This window comes from Eubalaena glacialis, chromosome 8, assembly GCF_028564815.1.
Source record: "Eubalaena glacialis isolate mEubGla1 chromosome 8, mEubGla1.1.hap2.+ XY, whole genome shotgun sequence".
Taxonomy (NCBI): domain Eukaryota; kingdom Metazoa; phylum Chordata; class Mammalia; order Artiodactyla; family Balaenidae; genus Eubalaena; species Eubalaena glacialis.
Window position 1 is genome coordinate 95,438,511 of NC_083723.1, and position 17,110 is coordinate 95,455,620.

Here is a 17,110-nt window from a genome sequence, read left to right on the forward strand (position 1 = left end):
CGTAGCATGTGGGATCTTCCCGGACCAGGGATTGAACCTGTGTCCCCTGCATTGGCAGGCAGATTCTTAACCACTGTGCCACCAGGGAAGCCCAGAAGAAAATAATTTTGAAAACACATGAAATATATATTTTTAACTAACATATTGTAAAATACCCCCTTCTCTTTTTTTTATGACTTTCAACACATGTATAGATGCATGTAACCATTACCAAAATCTATATATAGAGTAATTCCATCACCCCCAAAAACTCTCTTATTTTCTTCCTTTCCCTCATTTCTCCCATTGTGTCCACACCCATCCCCACTCCTCCTCCTAGCCCCTGGCAACCATTGTTCTATTCTCCATTGCTATAAAATATTGTTTATTGGAGAATGTCATGTAAATGGAATCTTATATCATTGCCATGTAACCATCTGAGAATGGTTTCTTTCATTCAGCATAAGGCTTTTGAGATTCATCCAGGTTGTTGCATGTATTCATAATTTGTCCCTTTTCATTGCTGAGTAAGTAGTATTCCATCGCATAGACACATTATTGTTTATCCATTCACCCATAGGTGGACATTTAGGTTGTGGATTGTTTCTAGTTTTGAACAATTTTGAATAGATTTTTGTGGGAACATAGGGTAGATACCTGGAAGTGGGATTGTTGTGTCGTATGGTGTGTGTTTATAAGAAATTGCTAAACTGTTTTCGGTACCAATTGTACCATTTTGCATTGCCACATCAATGTATTAGAGCTTCAGTTGTTTCGCATTGGTATTATCAATCTTCTTTATTTTAGCCATTCTTTTAGGTATATGGTGGTATTTTATGATTTTAATATTGAGTTCCTAAATGATTAATGATATTGCACATCCTTTTGTGCATGTATCTGTCTTCTGTATATCCTTTTTGCTGAAGTGTGTTCAAGTCTTTTGTTCACTGTTTTCTTACTGTTGAGTTTTGATAGTATATGTTCTAGATACAAATTCTTTATTGGTTATGTGATTTGCTGATATTTTCTCCAGTTTGTAGCTGTCTTTTCATTCTTTTAACAATGTCTGTAACAGAGCGTAAGTTTTTAATTTCAATGAAGTCCAGTTTATCAGTTTTTTTAATGGTTCATGGTTTTAGTATCATGTCTAATAACTTTTGGCCTAACCCCAGGTCATGAAGGTTTTCTTCTGTTTCCTTTTAATTTTTTGTGAAGTTCTATATTTTACATTTAGAGCTATAATCCATTTTGAGGTAATTTTTTTGGTAAGGGGTAAGGTTTAGATTGCAGTTTATTTTTTGCTCATGGATATCTAATTGTTTGGATATCATTTGTTGAAAAGATATTCTTTGAACATTGCATTGGCTTTGCACCTTTGTCAAAAATCATTTGGCCATATGTATGCAGGGTATATTTTTTGACTCTCAGTTCTGTTCCATTCATTATCTATCCCTCTATCTTAATGACTGTAGCTTTTTTTGTTTTTTACTTTTTATTTTATTATTTTCTTTTTCATTATGGTTTATTACAGGATATTGAATATAGTTCCCTGTGCTATACAGTAGGACCTTGTTGTTTATCTATTCTGTATGTAATAGTTTGCATCTGCTAATCCCAAACTCCCAATCCATCCCTTCCCCTCTCCGCCTCCTCCTTGGCAACCACAAGTCTGTTCTCTATGTCTGTGAGTCTGTTTCTGTTTCGTAGATAAGTTCATTTGTGTGTCATATTTTAGATTCCACTTTAAGATCTATGGTTTCACTTTAATTTCACTTAGATATAAATGATATCATATGGTATTTGTCTTTCTCTTTCTGACTTCCTTCACTTAGTATGATAATCTCTAGGTCCATCCGTGTTGCTGCAAATGGCATTATTTCATTCTTTTTATGGTTGGGTAGTATTCCGTGTGTATGTGCGCACGCGCGTGTGTGTGTATATGTAGATGTATATATGTAAACACACACACCACGTCTTCTTTATCCATTTATCTGTTGATGGACATTTAGGTTTCTTCCATGTCTTGGCTATTGTAAATAGTGCTGCTGTGAACACTGGGGTGCATGTATCTTTTCGAATTATAGTTTTGTCCAGATATATGCCCAGGAGTGGGATTGCTGGATCATATGGCAACTTTATTTTTAGTTTTTTTGAGGAACTTCCATCCTGTTTTCCATAGTGGCTGCATCAATTTACAGTCTCACCGACAGTGTAGGAGGGTTCCCTTTTCTCCACACCCGCTCCAGCCTGTATTATTTGTAGATTTTTCTAACGATGGCCATTCTGACTGATGTGAGGTGGTAACTCATTGTAATTTTGATTTGCATTTCTCTAATAATTAGCGATGTTGAGTATCTTTTCATGTGCGTATTCGCCATCTGTATGTCTTTTTTGGAGAAATGTCTATTCAGGTTTTCTGCCCATTTTTTGATTGGGTTGTTTGTATTTTTGTTATTGAGTTGTATGAGCTGTTTGTATATTTTGGAAATGAAGCCCTTACTGGTCACATCATTTGCAAATATTTTCTCCGAGTTCGTAGGTTGTCTTTTCATTTTGTTTATGGTTTCCTTTGCGTGCAAAAGCTTAAAAGTTTGATTAGGTCCCATTTGTTTATTTTTGCTTTTATTTCTTTTGTCCTGGGAGACTGACCTAAGAAAACATTGGTATGATTTATGTCAGAGAATGTTTTGCCTGTGTTCTCTTCCAGGAGTTTTATGGTGTCGTGTCTTATATTTAAATCTTTAAGCCATTTTGAGTTTATATTTGTGTTTGATGTGAGGGAGTGTTGTAACTTCACTGATTTACATGTGGCTGTCCTGCTTTCCCAACACCACTTGCTGAAGAGACTGCTTTTTCTCCATTGTATATTCTTATCTCCTTTGTCAAAGATTAATTGACTATAGGTGTGTGGGTTTATTTCTGGGCTCTCTCTTCTATTCCATTATGATCCATATATGACTGTAGCTTTATATTAAGTCTTAAGATTAGGTAGTGTGAATTCTCCAACTTTGTTCTTTTTCAAAATTATTTTGGCTATTCTAGTTCATTTGCCATTGCTACTTTGCATTTACTGCTAAGGGTGTGAAATAATATTCATTCCCTCTCATTTCCTAACCAAAATCTTTTTTTTAATAACTTGGTGTATGTTCATGTGTGTGTTTATGGTTGTTCTGGGCATCAGAGTGATTTCTTGATCTTGCTTGCATTTGCGGGGAGGGAGTGTTAATCTTGATACATGGCCAAAATAGCCTGCATTCATTGCATTCTTCAAACATAGAAAAATAATAATATAGGAAACATCAATGTTAGAATCAGCTTGTTGATGTGTATCAAAAAAATCCTGCTTGGATTTTGATTGGGCCTTCATTGAATCTGTAGAATAGTTTGGGAAAAATTGTTATCTTTACAATAAGGAGCCTTCCAATCCATGAACATACATGTCTCTCCATTTATTTAGATCTTCTTTGATTTCTTTCATCAGTTTTGTGTAGTTTTCAGGATATTAGTCCTGTACATATTTTGTTAGATTTGTACCTAAGTTTTATAGGTTATTGGGTAGTTTTGTTTGTTTGTTTAAGATTCCTTGGGATTTTTCATTGTGAACAATCATGTTGTCTGCAAATAGAAAGTTTTATTTTATTTATGAAATGACTTTCATTTGTTTTTCTTACCTTATTGCACTAAGATCTCAGTATGATGTTGTATAGGAGGGATGAGAACAGACATTGTTACCTGATGTTAGGGGGAAGCTTTCAGTCTTTGACCATTAAGGATGATGTTAGCTATAGGCTTTTTGTAAATACCTTTTATCAAATTAAAAACATTGTCTTTTTAGTTTGCTAAGAGTTTTTTTTTATCATGATTGGTTGTTGAATGTTATTAAGTAATTTTTCTGCTTCTATTGAGGTGATTGTGGTTTTTCATCTTTAATCAGTTTATATTGTGAATTGCTTTTCAAATAGTGAAGCAGCCCTACATTTCTAGGAAAAACTCCACTTGGTCATGATGTGTTATCCTTTCTATATATAGTTGGATTCAATTTGCTAATATTTTATTGAAGATTTTTGCTTCTGTGTTTATGAGAGGTTTTGGTCTGTGAGTTGTGTTTCTTGTAGTATTTTAGTCTTTGGTATAGGATAATTCTATTGTCTTAAAATAAGTTGGAAGTTGTTGTCTTCAATTCTGTTTTCTGGAATAATTTGTGTAGAATTGATAATATTTCTTCCTTAAATGCCTGTTATAAGAAAACCTGAAGTTTTATTTGTTGGAATGCTTTTAACAACAAACTCAATTTCTTTAGTAGATCTAGGACTATTCAGGTTACATATTTCTTTTTGAGTGAACTCTGGTCTTTTCTGTCTTGGGAAGAATTTATTTCCCTTAAGTTGCTGCTATTGACGTTTTAAATACCAAAAAAAGTTTCTACTTTGGCAGTTTGTTGGTGGCCACCCTGTCACATTCTGCCCTGTTCATCTTTTGGTGGGAGCATTTTACCCATTCTACCAAAACTGTTTTAAATCTGAGGAGCAGCATAATATAGTAAATAAAGTATATATTCAGTAATCAGACTGAAGAGTAAATGACATAATCCGTGTAAAGTGCTTGGTAAACACTAATTTAAATAATCCCATTTTTGTTATCATCTTCATCATTGTAATCTCTCCGTGGTATCCGTGGTATCCAACAACAGTCGTAGGTTTTGCTTCAGACTTTTTGGTGTTCCAGACTACAAAAGCTTTTCTTTTTGTTTTAAATTAACAGTTTTCTAACTGGCCTTGTCACATATGTGGCCTTTAGCTAGGAACATCTTCTTTTTAACTGTAAATACCTTTTTCATCTGTGTCTCTCTTCGGAAAACCATATGTGTACTTAGATGCATGCACACACACATATAACATATATACACAAACATATATAACTATTTCCTTTTCCATTATTTTTAGTTTCAACATCAGAGCAGCGACAGTGCTAGTAAAGTGGACAATATGAAATAAAGCTTTTGTTTTTGCCATGTGTGGTCCCTTAATTCAGTGAATACTTGGATGTGTATTTTAAAAATCACCTGGAAAGCTTGTTTATAGTGTTTTCTGGGCCTCATTTCCAGAATCTAATTCATTTGGTTGGATAGGGCTCATGAATGTGCATTTCTGACAAGATCACTGATCAGCTGAGTTGGAGGCTATTGTACAGTGGTTGGAAAACTATTATAAATACTCAGAACTTCTTCACTAAATTATAATATTGGGCATGTCATCTAACTTCTCATGTATATTCATTAGTGATTAATCTCTTTAATATAGCCTTTATTGTCTTAAAATATACCTGTCAGTATACCTGTTGATATTTTGTCTCTCACTTATTTTTGAACTAAAATTTCCTAAGATCTAGTCAGGTCTCATGTTCAAAACATTTTGAATTTAGACCTTTCTTCCCCTCTTCCTTTCTACATTTTTTTAAACTAATTTGTGACTTTATAGATACGCACATTTGTGACTGTATAGACACACAAATATATTTTCTTCATAGTACCTAAATGCATCTTATTTCCTCACACATAGAAATTTTCTTGATGGATCATTTTTTTCCATTTTAGTTTAACAGAAAAATTTGCTTATAAGAAAATATTTATATGTAGGCAGCTTTGAATCCTTAAATGCATTAGTTATGTGTATATTTTATCTACATTCAGTCTATGCATTGTGGTTATATTAAATGATTAAAACAGTAATAAACTTAGGGTGTTTGAGTGAAAAAATGTCACTGTCTTTAAAATCTTCTTAAGCCATTTTCAGTAGAACTTTGAAGTAGTATAATTTTGCATGGTTTTTGGTTGTTTTAGCAGAGGCCTATGCTGTGGAACATTTATATCTTTGTTTCTGTTTTAGGTGCGTATAGCAGCAAAATTCATCATTCATGCCCCTCCTGGAGAATTTAATGAGGTGTTTAATGGTGAGTGTTTAATTCATAACACTTAAGGCTTGATATATCAAGCACTCCTTTTTTAAAGAATAAGTTACATAACCAAAGTAACTAATTTAAGGGGAGTGGGTAGAAAAATCTGTACTTTCTGAATTACAGTGAAAATTTTTGTCGATCTGGATTTTGTGAAGTCTAGAATATAATGTGTTTATGACATATGATAATTATGTTTGCAAATTTTAACCCTCTTAAAGAATAACATTAAATCATTTTAAAAGACAAGAAAATTTTAATTTTAATTTTTTTTTGGAGTTGTGAAATGCATTTTTTATGTTTCTTTTAAAGAAAAGCCTACTCGATTAATAGGAACAGCCAAAAAAGAAGGGAGGAACATTGTTTCACTGTGCTTGTTTCCTGGGCTTAGAAGATGACATCACATGTAAAAACAATTTGTTATTTAAATTATATCTCATAAATCAGTTCACAGTATACCTTTCTTTAAACCTCACACCTCACTGGCAAACAGTTTTATAATTATTCACCCATAGATGAGAAATTTAAATACAACATAGTCTCCTGGTTGCTGTAAAAACTGTAACAGTAGCTCCTCTTTAACAGAATGAAGTGGTTGAAATAGTTGTGCAGAAAATGGCCTGTAGTGATTTTTATACAAAACTTTTTTAAAGCAGTTTTAAGAATAATCTACCACAAGTACTTTAAATGCGTAATTTCTACTTCATATATATTTGGCCTTCACCATGTCTTAAATTAAAACTAATTTATAAAGTGCTCTTCAGTTTCATTTTTTAAACATTCTACTCCAGAGTAAGCTATTTAAACCTGTTTTTTAAGAAGTTTAATCTCTCATTTTCATTCATAGTATAAGATATAATGGAATCTCACCTCAGAAAAGATTAGGTTTGAAAGTCAAAAAATGAGGCAAAAATTGTATAAAGTTAAAATACCCTAGAAAATCCCTTAAATCATCCACAAACAAGATTAATATATGATTTAGTACATACAGTTACATATGGTAATTTTTATACATTTAAAAATTTAACCACTGAGCTACACTTAGAGGAAGAATGGCAGTCTATATTGTGAAAAATCTGGAAGTTAAAATATTCTTCCTTTCAAGATAACCATAAAATCTGAAGCAATGAATTGGGAAATTGGGGAGAATTCAAAAGTATTTCTTCTTCCTATAGGGTTTAACTTCTGTTTTAATATTCAGCCTTTATAACCTAAATACAGGTTAATACGTTTGATGGTTGGGGCATTAAAGAAGGTAGTCTTTTCTCCATAGGATCAAAAGTTGGCATTTAACTTAAATTGATAATGGGGAAACTATGCTAAAGTCAGTAACCCCCAAACTCCTGTACAATTTATAGAGCCAGGAATAAATTATAATTCTAAGAAAAGATTTTCACTTGCTATTCTTACCCTGAATTAAATGCCCTACAAATTTGTTAATCAGAAAGACCCTGAAAGAATGTATGAGTCCCAGAAATTGCTTTTCTAAGTCTCATTGGAAATTGATGTTGAGATGGTATTTTCTGTGTTGACGTACAGTAGGCATTTTGGATGAGGACTTGGGCATTTAGGATGAGCCATTCAGTAGACCTGGACTGGAACTGTGGAATGGAAATGGGAATATAAGATATTTGTGTAAGTTTTAAATGAGGAGTATTTTAGAGTGAGAAAGGAGTTAAGTATTTGAGGGGGAAATCTCATATGCATGAGATTATTTTCATGCTATTTTTGTTGATAATATTAACATGAGAATGATTCCATGGAAGCCACAAATTTTAGAATTTCAGAGTCATAAAATCTTGTCAGATCAGTGGTTCCCAAATGCTGTTTCCCAGATTGGCTATGTAAGAATCATTAAAACATAGATTTCTGGTCTTCATTCTCAGGAACTGATACGTTGTCTGGGCTGGAGCTCTGAAATGTATACTTTTTTTTTTTTTTTTTTTTTTTTAAGACTCCCACCCACCCATTGTTCTGATGTGTGGTCTGACTTGAAACCACATCCCTTCTTAAGAGTAGTTTTTATTTTATTCAAATTCTTCTCTATTTCTTTCAGTGTATTCTTCATATGATAGTAGTTTGGACTTTTTTTCCAGAGTAAAGATAACTGGATCATATGGATGTTGCTTTTAAATTATTTTCCCATTTAGGTAGAACTGAAAAAGATATACTACCTACCATGCAATACTGCTGTTAATGATTATGCTTTAAATATTGAAGGTACAGTAATCATATTTATCAAATCGAATTCCCAGTTTACTTTGTGAGATAAGAATACCTATAATTGTAAATGTCTGTGTTTTAATTTTTTAGGCAGAAGCTTCCATTGTTTAAAATCAGTTAATTTAGAAATCAAATTAGTATTATTTTAGTGGTTAGCTAGATACTGTTTTTTAAATTGGGACTTACTGCTAAAAAGAGATATGTGAATAGGCAATATTTTTTCTTTTGGAATATCTTTATTATTTTTGTAAAAATGATTCATAGTCATTCTAAAATTTCCAAAGAGCAAAAAAGAATCTAAGAATTACACAAAATTCTACCCTCTCTTCTCCACTGTTTGAATGAAATACTTCCAACATTTCTCAATTTAGACACATATATATAACATTGCATAAATATAATACTATACATGCTGGGTTTTCCCCTTCCTGTTTATTATATCATGTATATATTTCCAAGTTGGTAAATACGTATCTACATTATTTCTATTGGATGCCCAATTTTACACTATTTATAAGAACTATTGTCTGTTTATGTTACATTTAACCAGTTTCTTAATAGAAGGTACTTAAGTTATTTGTGTTATTTTCATTTAATGAAAAAATTAGGATACTTGGTTATATGTACTTTATGATAGCAATTATGTAAAACAACCAAGTGTATAGGGAAAATAATGAAAGAAAATACATCAAGACTAGAGTAGAATTTTGTTTGTTTTTTGGTGAAATTATGTGATTTTTTTTTCTAATTAAAATTATAGTTTTAAAGTTGTGTTTTAATGATTAAAAGGCACGTGTCTACATAGTTGAGTCTGTGGTTAGGACAGAGTTAAGAATCAACAACCAAAGTGAGATTACTAAATCAAATAAAGTAGTTATCTGTATCTAACTCAACACATTCATCTGTTGTTGAACATGAGCTGTCTGAGAAACAAAATGCCTACATCTGTACTGCGTTCACAAGCTGTTTCTTGTTTAATCACTTCTTCCATAGAGCAAATTCATTTGAAACTCATGATAGTATTGTCAGACTAAGAGGCATAGTGCTCAATCTTCGGCAGATCTTATCGCACCATCTTTTTGGTGTAGCTTATCTCCACCTTAGTTCTTTGGAGACATGTTATAGTCTGCCTGCATTGACTATTAAGAGTATGAAGTAACATATTTTTATTTCATTCCATCTGCTATTTCCTTACCAAAATCTTTTCTTTTTTATTAATACCATGATATGTTTTTGTGGTTATTTTGGTCATCACAGTGATATTTTGATCTCCCATACATGTTTTGGGGGGTGGGTAGGATACTAACACATGACTAAAATAACCTAAATTCATTCCATAGAAATTTCAAATATAGGAAAATAGTAATATAGAAAAAATAATGTTTGTTTTGCAGATGTTCGGTTACTGCTTAATAATGATAATCTTCTCAGGGAAGGAGCAGCCCAGTAAGTATTATGCATTATATTAACATAATTAAAGTGACATGGGAAAAAATATTTTAAAAGTGGTTTTTAGGTACTAATCCATGAAATAGATATTTGCACATCAAGTTCAAATATATGTAATAATATGTATGTACTAGGTTAGAAGAGAAATATTTTTGATCACAGAAGGATATAGAGACACAATTATAACATGAAATTCTCTATTCATTGTGTGTTTGGCAGTGGCTTATATACTCAATACTGTATTTTGACATTTGCAAAGTTGGATAAAATTATTTTAGAAACTTTGATTTGTGAAATTGTGATACTTTAAATTTTATGCAGGTTTTACTTTCTGTTAAATGCTTGATCCTAATAGATTTTTGAGAAGGACCTACTGTATAGCACAAGGAACTATATTCAGTATCTTGTAATAAGCTATAATGGAAAAGAATCTGAAAAAGAATATATATATGTATATATAACTGAATCACTTTGCTGTACACTTGCAATATTGTAAATGAACTGTACTTCAGTAAAAAGAAATAGATTTTTGAGGGTTAGGAGCTTATTTTATTCATCCATAAATACCTAACATAGTATCTGACACATATTTACTTAATAAGTATTTACTAGATTTGTGAGTGATTCAAAGAACTAAGCAGTTCTAAATCCTAGTACATCATCTTTGGACCAATGACCACAATCATGAGTTGCCACAGCTATCTTAAGATTTCAGAGAAATAATTGGTTCTCTTTCCCTCTCCCACCTCCCTAAATAAGGCCTGTGGACCCATATTTTAGGCTAATGGACTCCATTACTCATTTGAAAATGAGGAGATTAAACGTTCAGGTGCCTTACAAAGAGTGTTCAGTATCATCCAGTCACCTACTTTCATCTTAGTGTACTACCCAAAATGTGAAATCCTGACTAACGGGGGAAATTTGCTCTAATTCTATTTTTGTAATGTTTGTAAGGCTTTATCGAATAAATTTGTTCTTTAGAGTTAATCCTAATGAAGGTAGAGGTGCAACAGACTTCTAGACATACCTGATTTTGCTTCTGATTTAAATTCCTGTTATTTTTTTCCCATTTTTAAATTGAAGTATAGTTGATGTACAATATTACATATGTTATAGGTATACAACATAGTGATTCACAATTTTTTAAAGTTATATTCCATTAATAGTTACTGCAAAATACTGGCTATATTCCCTGTGTTGTACAATACATCCTTGTAGCTTATTTATTTTATATTGTATATAATAGTTTGTGTTTCTTAATCCCATACCCTTATCTTGCCCCTCCCCCCTTCCCTCTCCCCACTGGTAACCACTAGTCCTCTATATCTGTGAGTCTGTTTCTGTTTTGTTATATTCACTAGTTTGTTGTATTCTTAGATTTCACATATAAGTGATATCATACAGTATTTGTCTTTCTCTGACTTATTTCACTTAGCATAATGCCCTCCAAGTCCACCCATGTTGTTGTAAATGGCAAAATTTCATTCTTTTTTATGGCTGAGTAGTATTCCATTGTATATATTTACCACTTCTTCTTTATCCATTCGTCTGTTGATGGACACTTAGGTTGCTTCCATATCTTGGCAATTGTAAATAATGCTGCTACGAACATTGGGGTGCAAGTATCTTTTTGAAGTAGTGTTTTTATTTTCTTCCAATATATACCTAGGAGTGGAATTGCTGGATCATGTGCTAGTTTTATTTTTAGTTTTTTGAGAAACCTCCATACTGTTTCCCACAGTGGCTGCACCAACGTACATTCCCACCAACAGTGTAGGAGGGTTCCCTTTTCTCCACGTCCTCTCCAGCGTTTGTTATTTGTGTTCTTTTTTGATGATAGCCATTCTGACAGGTGTGTGGTGATATCTCACTGTGGTTTTGATTTGCATTTCCCTAACGATTAGCAATGTTGAGCATTTTTTCATGTGCCTGTTGGCCATCTGTATGTCCTCTTTGGAAAAATGTCTATTCAGGTCTTCTGCCTGTTTTTCAATCAGGTGGTTTGTCTTTTTGCTGTTGAACTGTATGAACTATTTATTCTGGATATTAATTCCTTATCAGTCGTATCATTTGCAAATATTTTCTCCTGTTCATTTTGTCTTTTAGTTTTGTTGATGGTTTCCTGTTCTGTGCAAAAGCATTTAAGTTTAATTAGGTCCCTTTCATCTCCTTTGCTTTAGGAGATGGATCCAAAAAAATATTGCTACGATTTATATCAAAGAGTGTTGTCTGTGTTTTCGTCTAGGAGTTTTATGGTTTCCAGTCTTACATTTAGGTCTTTTTTTTTTTTTTTTTTTTTTGAATTTTATTTAATTTATTTTTTTATACAGCAGGTTCTTATTAGTCATCAGTTTTATACACATCAGTGTATACATGTCAATCCCAATCGCCCAATTCATCACACCACCACCCCCCCCTCCCAGCTGCTTTCCGCCCTTGGTGTTCATATGTTTGTTCTCTACATTTGTGTCTCAATTTCTGCCCTGCAAACCGGTTCATCTGTACCATTTTTCTAGGTTCCACATATATGCGTTAATATACGATATTTGTTTTTCTCTTTCTGACTTACTTCACTCTGTATGACAGTCTCTAGATCCATCCACGTCTCAACAAATGACCCAATTTTGTTCCTTTTTATGGCTGAGTAATATTCCATTGTATATATGTAACACATCTTCTTTATCCATTCGTCTGTCAATGGGCATTTAGGTTGCTTCCATGACCTAGCTATTGTAAATAGTGCTGCAGTGAACATTGGGGTGCATGTGTCTTTTTGAGTTATGGTTTTCTCTGGGTATATGCCCAGTAGTGGGATTGCTGGATCATATGGTAATTCTGTTTTTAGTTTTTTAAGGAACCTCCATACTGTTCTCCATAGTGGCTGTATCAATTTACATTCCCACCAACAGTGCAAGAGGGTTCCCTTTTCTCCACACCCTCTCCAGCATTTGTTGTTTGTAGATTTTCTGATGATGCCCATTCTAACTGGTGTGAGGTGATACCTCATTGTGGTTTTGATTTGCATTTCTCTAATAATTAGTGATGTTGAGCAGCTTTTCATGTGCTTCTTGGCCATCTGTATGTCTTCTTTGGAGAAATGTCTATCTAGGTCTTCTGCCCATTTTTGGATTGTGTTGTTTGTTTTTTTAATATTGAGCTTCATGAGCTGTTTATATATTTTGGAGATTAATCCTTTGTCCGTTGATTAGTTTGCAACTATTTTCTCCCATTGTGAGAGTTGTCTTTTCGTCTTGTTTATGGTTTCCTTTGCTGTGCAAAAGCTTTGAAGTTTCATTAGGTCCCATTTGTTTATTTTTGTTTTTATTTCCATTACTGTAGGTGGTGGATCAAAAAAGATCTTGCTGTGATTTATGTCAAAGAGTGTTCTTTCTATGTTTTCCTCTAAGAGTTTTATAGTGCCCGGTCTTACATTTAGGTCTCTAATCCATTTTGAGTTTATTTTTGTGTATGGTGTTCGGGAGTGTTCTAATTTCATTATTTTACATGTAGCTGTCCAGTTTTCTCAGCACCACTTATTGAAGAGACTGTCTTTTTTCCATTTTATATTCTTGCCTTCTTGGTCATAGATTAATTGACCATAAGTGTGTGGGTTTATTTTTGGATTCTCTATTCTGTTCCATTGATCTATGTATCTGTTTTTGTGTCAACACCATACTGTTTTGGTTACTGTAGCTTCGTAGTATAAGTCTGAAGTCTGGGAACATGATTGCTCCAGCTCCGTTCTTCTTTCTCAAGATTGTTTTGGCTATTACGGGTCTTTTATGTCCTTTTATCTTTTAATAGCAATTTTGATTTATTATTTTTTATTGTGGGGAAAATATACTTAATATGAAGTTTAACGTTTTAACCATTTTTAGGCACACAGTTCTTTGGCATTAAGTACATACACATTTTTGTGTAACCATCACCATCATCCATCTCCAGAACTTTTTATTTTCCCAAACTGAAACTCCATACCCTTTAAGCAATAATTTTCCATTCTCCCCTCCTCTTAGCCCCTGGGAACCATCATTCTATTTAATGTATGAAGTGGAGTCATACAGTATTTGTCCTTTTGTGACTGGTTTATTCTACTTAGCAGAATGTCTTCAAAGTTCATTTATGTTGGAGCATGTGTTAGAGTTTCCTTCCTTTTTAACACTGAATGTGTGTGTGTTTACATACATATATATATACACCACATTTTGTTTATCCATTCACATGTCAGTGGACAGTCAGGTTGCTTCCACCCATTAAATTATTGTATTAAAGTGCATAATAGAAATCAGTTTACTTGATATCTTTGACTTTAGTTATTAGTTTCTGGGTGAATGACCTCTTATTCCTAAGTTCTTTAAACCTTTTAAAATTATTTACATACCCAAGTAAAATTAGTTTTCTTTATAATAGCATATAGCATGTTGACAAAAGTCTTACGGAAGTAAAGAAAACATACAACATTTATGAACTTGTAACAACAGTACTTTCAAAGTAACCTTTTCCTCTGAGTCCTCTGTGGTAAATAAATGTGTGGGTTGTTTCATGTAGGTGCAAAAATTAGTGAATTTTTTTTTTTAAGTTAAGGAAATGAGAAACTTCCTTTGTTTTGTTTTGTTTTTTTTTAACATCTTTATTGGAGTATAATTGCTTTACAATGGTGTGTTAGTTTCTGCTTTATAACAAAGTTCGTTTGTTGAAAGAAGAGTTTTTCCCCTGCAGAGCAAAGTTTAATGAAGGTCAGAAAAATATTCATAATTATATAAATGGTGTGAAACAGTTACACATTTGAATAAAAAATGATGAAAGCATTGAAATTTTATTTGTCCAAAGGAGTATTTATCTGATGATTGTTACATTTAAATAAATTGGAGTTCTTTTAAAAAAAAATTGGAATATGAGCAATATTTCTCTTTTATTATGAACCAAATTTCAGGGACAGTCTTGGTCCATGTTTCAAGAGGTATATACATTAAATGCCTGATATTCTGATCTTTTAAGGAGATTAGTCTTTGAGGAAATCAGTACCTAATGATAAAACAAGATGTTTATAGTATGACCTCAAAAAACATCAAAACCTTCAGTAGAAACTTCAGGTTTTCTTGCATGTGGTTATAGTCTCAGTAAATGATTGCTAACTAGATAAACAAGAAGAGAAAGAAGTGATTCTTTTTGTTGACTTCAGTAGTAGTCTTTGTACAGAAGAGTTTCTCAAAACTCTTTGTTCAAATTCATTTTGCAGACATCTGAAGTTATCTGTGAAGTACAGAAATACACCTTAAATCATTGATTGACTTTAGAATTATATTACTCTGGTTCACAGTGTCCTGTCTGTGAAATAATTTTCAAACAAACATGCTGTTACCCCCATTGTTCACATGACTTGGTTCTGAATTACTTTTGAAATACCTCCAAACCTGGTTTCATCCTCAAAAGATAATGTATCACCTGTCATTGAGCCTGTCCAGACCTATATAACATAAGCTTGGAAAGCATTGTAAAAACATTTAAAATGTGTCCTAGTGGCAGTTTCACCAAAGTAAGTGCATAGCCGTAGTCCTATTGCTTCTTCAGTTGCATTTTTTGATACTGAATTTCTTTTATACAAGTACAGCTCCTTCTGTGTACTTCTTTTCCTCCTTTCTTCCACCTTTTTCCTGTTGCTTTAACTCTTTTAATTTTAAATTTATTTTTGAGAAATTCCTCTTCCTATCTTTTTGTAAGGGTGGGGGAAACATGGCTATTCTTAAAAGTGGTTCTAATGGGACATCTTTACTGAAGGGCATAAATTCAGTGTATTTCATAGTAAAATTAGGCATACTGAAGGCTTGGTACTCTCAAGTCTAGAAAACTTTGAAATATCCAGAAATAGCCTTTTATTCAACAGACATAACAAATGCCAGACTTCACTGTGATGATGAGACAAATAAACAAACCTCTTAGGGATTATCCAGTGGGGAGTCAGACATGTTGAATTTCTGGCCAACTGAAATAAAATATAGAGGCATATCAAAGACCTTTGGAGCCCAAAGGAAGAAATTTTAAATTTCTATTTAGAGATGGGTTTTGAGCTGAGTTTAAATGATGAACGCAATTCGAATAGTAAATAAGAGAGATGATGTGGAAACACATGGTGAAAAGTATAAGATGTGAATGACTAATGGTAAAGGGTATAAAAAAAATCTAAATACAGGAACAGGTGACTTAGAAATGGGTGATTGGGCTACAGAACTCTACAAGGGCAGAGAAATTATTGTTTTCACTGTGTCTAATAGAGTGCTTAACACCTAAATATTTGCATGGGTGGAGGGGTAGGTAAATGGATGATGAGTGGGTAAATGGAGTAAGTTTTCTGAACTAGAAGGGACTTTGGAAGTCATCTAGTTCAAACCCCCTTTTTTGTGGATATGGTAAGTGAGGCCCATACTAGCTAATATCAGGGTTCGAACAAAACCTAGATATTCTGTAGTCTGACTCCTAGGTTAGTGAGTACCTTTCCTGCCATGCTGCATAATTGTCACCTGTTTAACTTGCTTTGAGCATTTAAGATACAGTTTTACCTATTTCATATTCATTGTCTCCTTTTCAAATTTCCTGTTCTTACCCCACTCCCAGATTATAGATGAACGGGGTTTGATATGAGCAGTAAAGGACCCAAGACCAAATTACTATCTAAATTTGTTACTTAAATATGTCTTTTACTGGAAAGTGAACCCTCAATTCTAAGTGATTTAGAATACTTTTTAATCTCAAACATACTTTTGAAGTAAATTCATTTAAGGGATAGTAACTGCCTGGCTATGTTGGGGCTATTCCTATGAAAATTACAGTTTTAATGAATAAAGAAAATCTCCCTTTCCCTCCATACATTTCTATATTTACCCCCATCTTTTTTTGGCATGCAGTGTCAGGAATTTGACAGCTAGGAATTTAATCCTACTTTGCTGTTTTTACATTTACTAGTCTCCTGTTAACTCATCAGTAATGCTTTGCTCAATCTCCTCTCTTGAGGAGATTCAGTAGCTAACACCTAAAAATTCAGTGGACATCTTACCATCCAGAGTAATCTGAAAAGCTTCCAAGTAGATTAGATTTAGAGATGTACTCCTAAATTTTAAAATTCTCACTATCTTTCCTAGTAAGTGGAAGAGATTTCCTAGGTTATGGACTTAATAAAATACAGTGTGATCTTTATTTTTTAGGTAATTTTTTTGTGCTATGAGAGTTTTTCCTACAAATGTATTATGTAATTATGTAATACATTATTCTTTACTCACATGAAAGTAGAGAGAGCCTTTATTCTTGAATCTATCTCGTCACCATTTCCTAGTTCTGACTCTCAGCTGTTCTAACATGGACGTTTGCCTAATGATAGCCCAACTGCTTTTCCTGGCTCTAGTTGCTCCACCACCCAATTGTCATACACACTGCTGCCAAATTAATCTTCTTCAGAAGTAGTTCTCGGTTGTCTTTTCTCAAAAAGCTTCTGTAATTCTGCTTTGCCTCCCAA

The 17,110-nt window shown here is 33.1% G+C and overlaps 1 protein-coding gene across 1 annotated transcript in view; it reads left to right on the plus strand.

The window, feature by feature from the left end:
* CAPZA2 (capping actin protein of muscle Z-line subunit alpha 2) overlaps nucleotides 1-17,110 on the plus strand; it is a 54,120-nt gene that overhangs the window by 19,297 nt on the left and 17,713 nt on the right. The window contains exons 2-3 of the mRNA XM_061197967.1: nucleotides 5,865-5,928; nucleotides 9,549-9,600. Of these exons, the coding sequence (XP_061053950.1) occupies nucleotides 5,865-5,928; nucleotides 9,549-9,600 (116 nt within the window). The remainder of the gene's footprint in view (nucleotides 1-5,864; nucleotides 5,929-9,548; nucleotides 9,601-17,110) is intronic.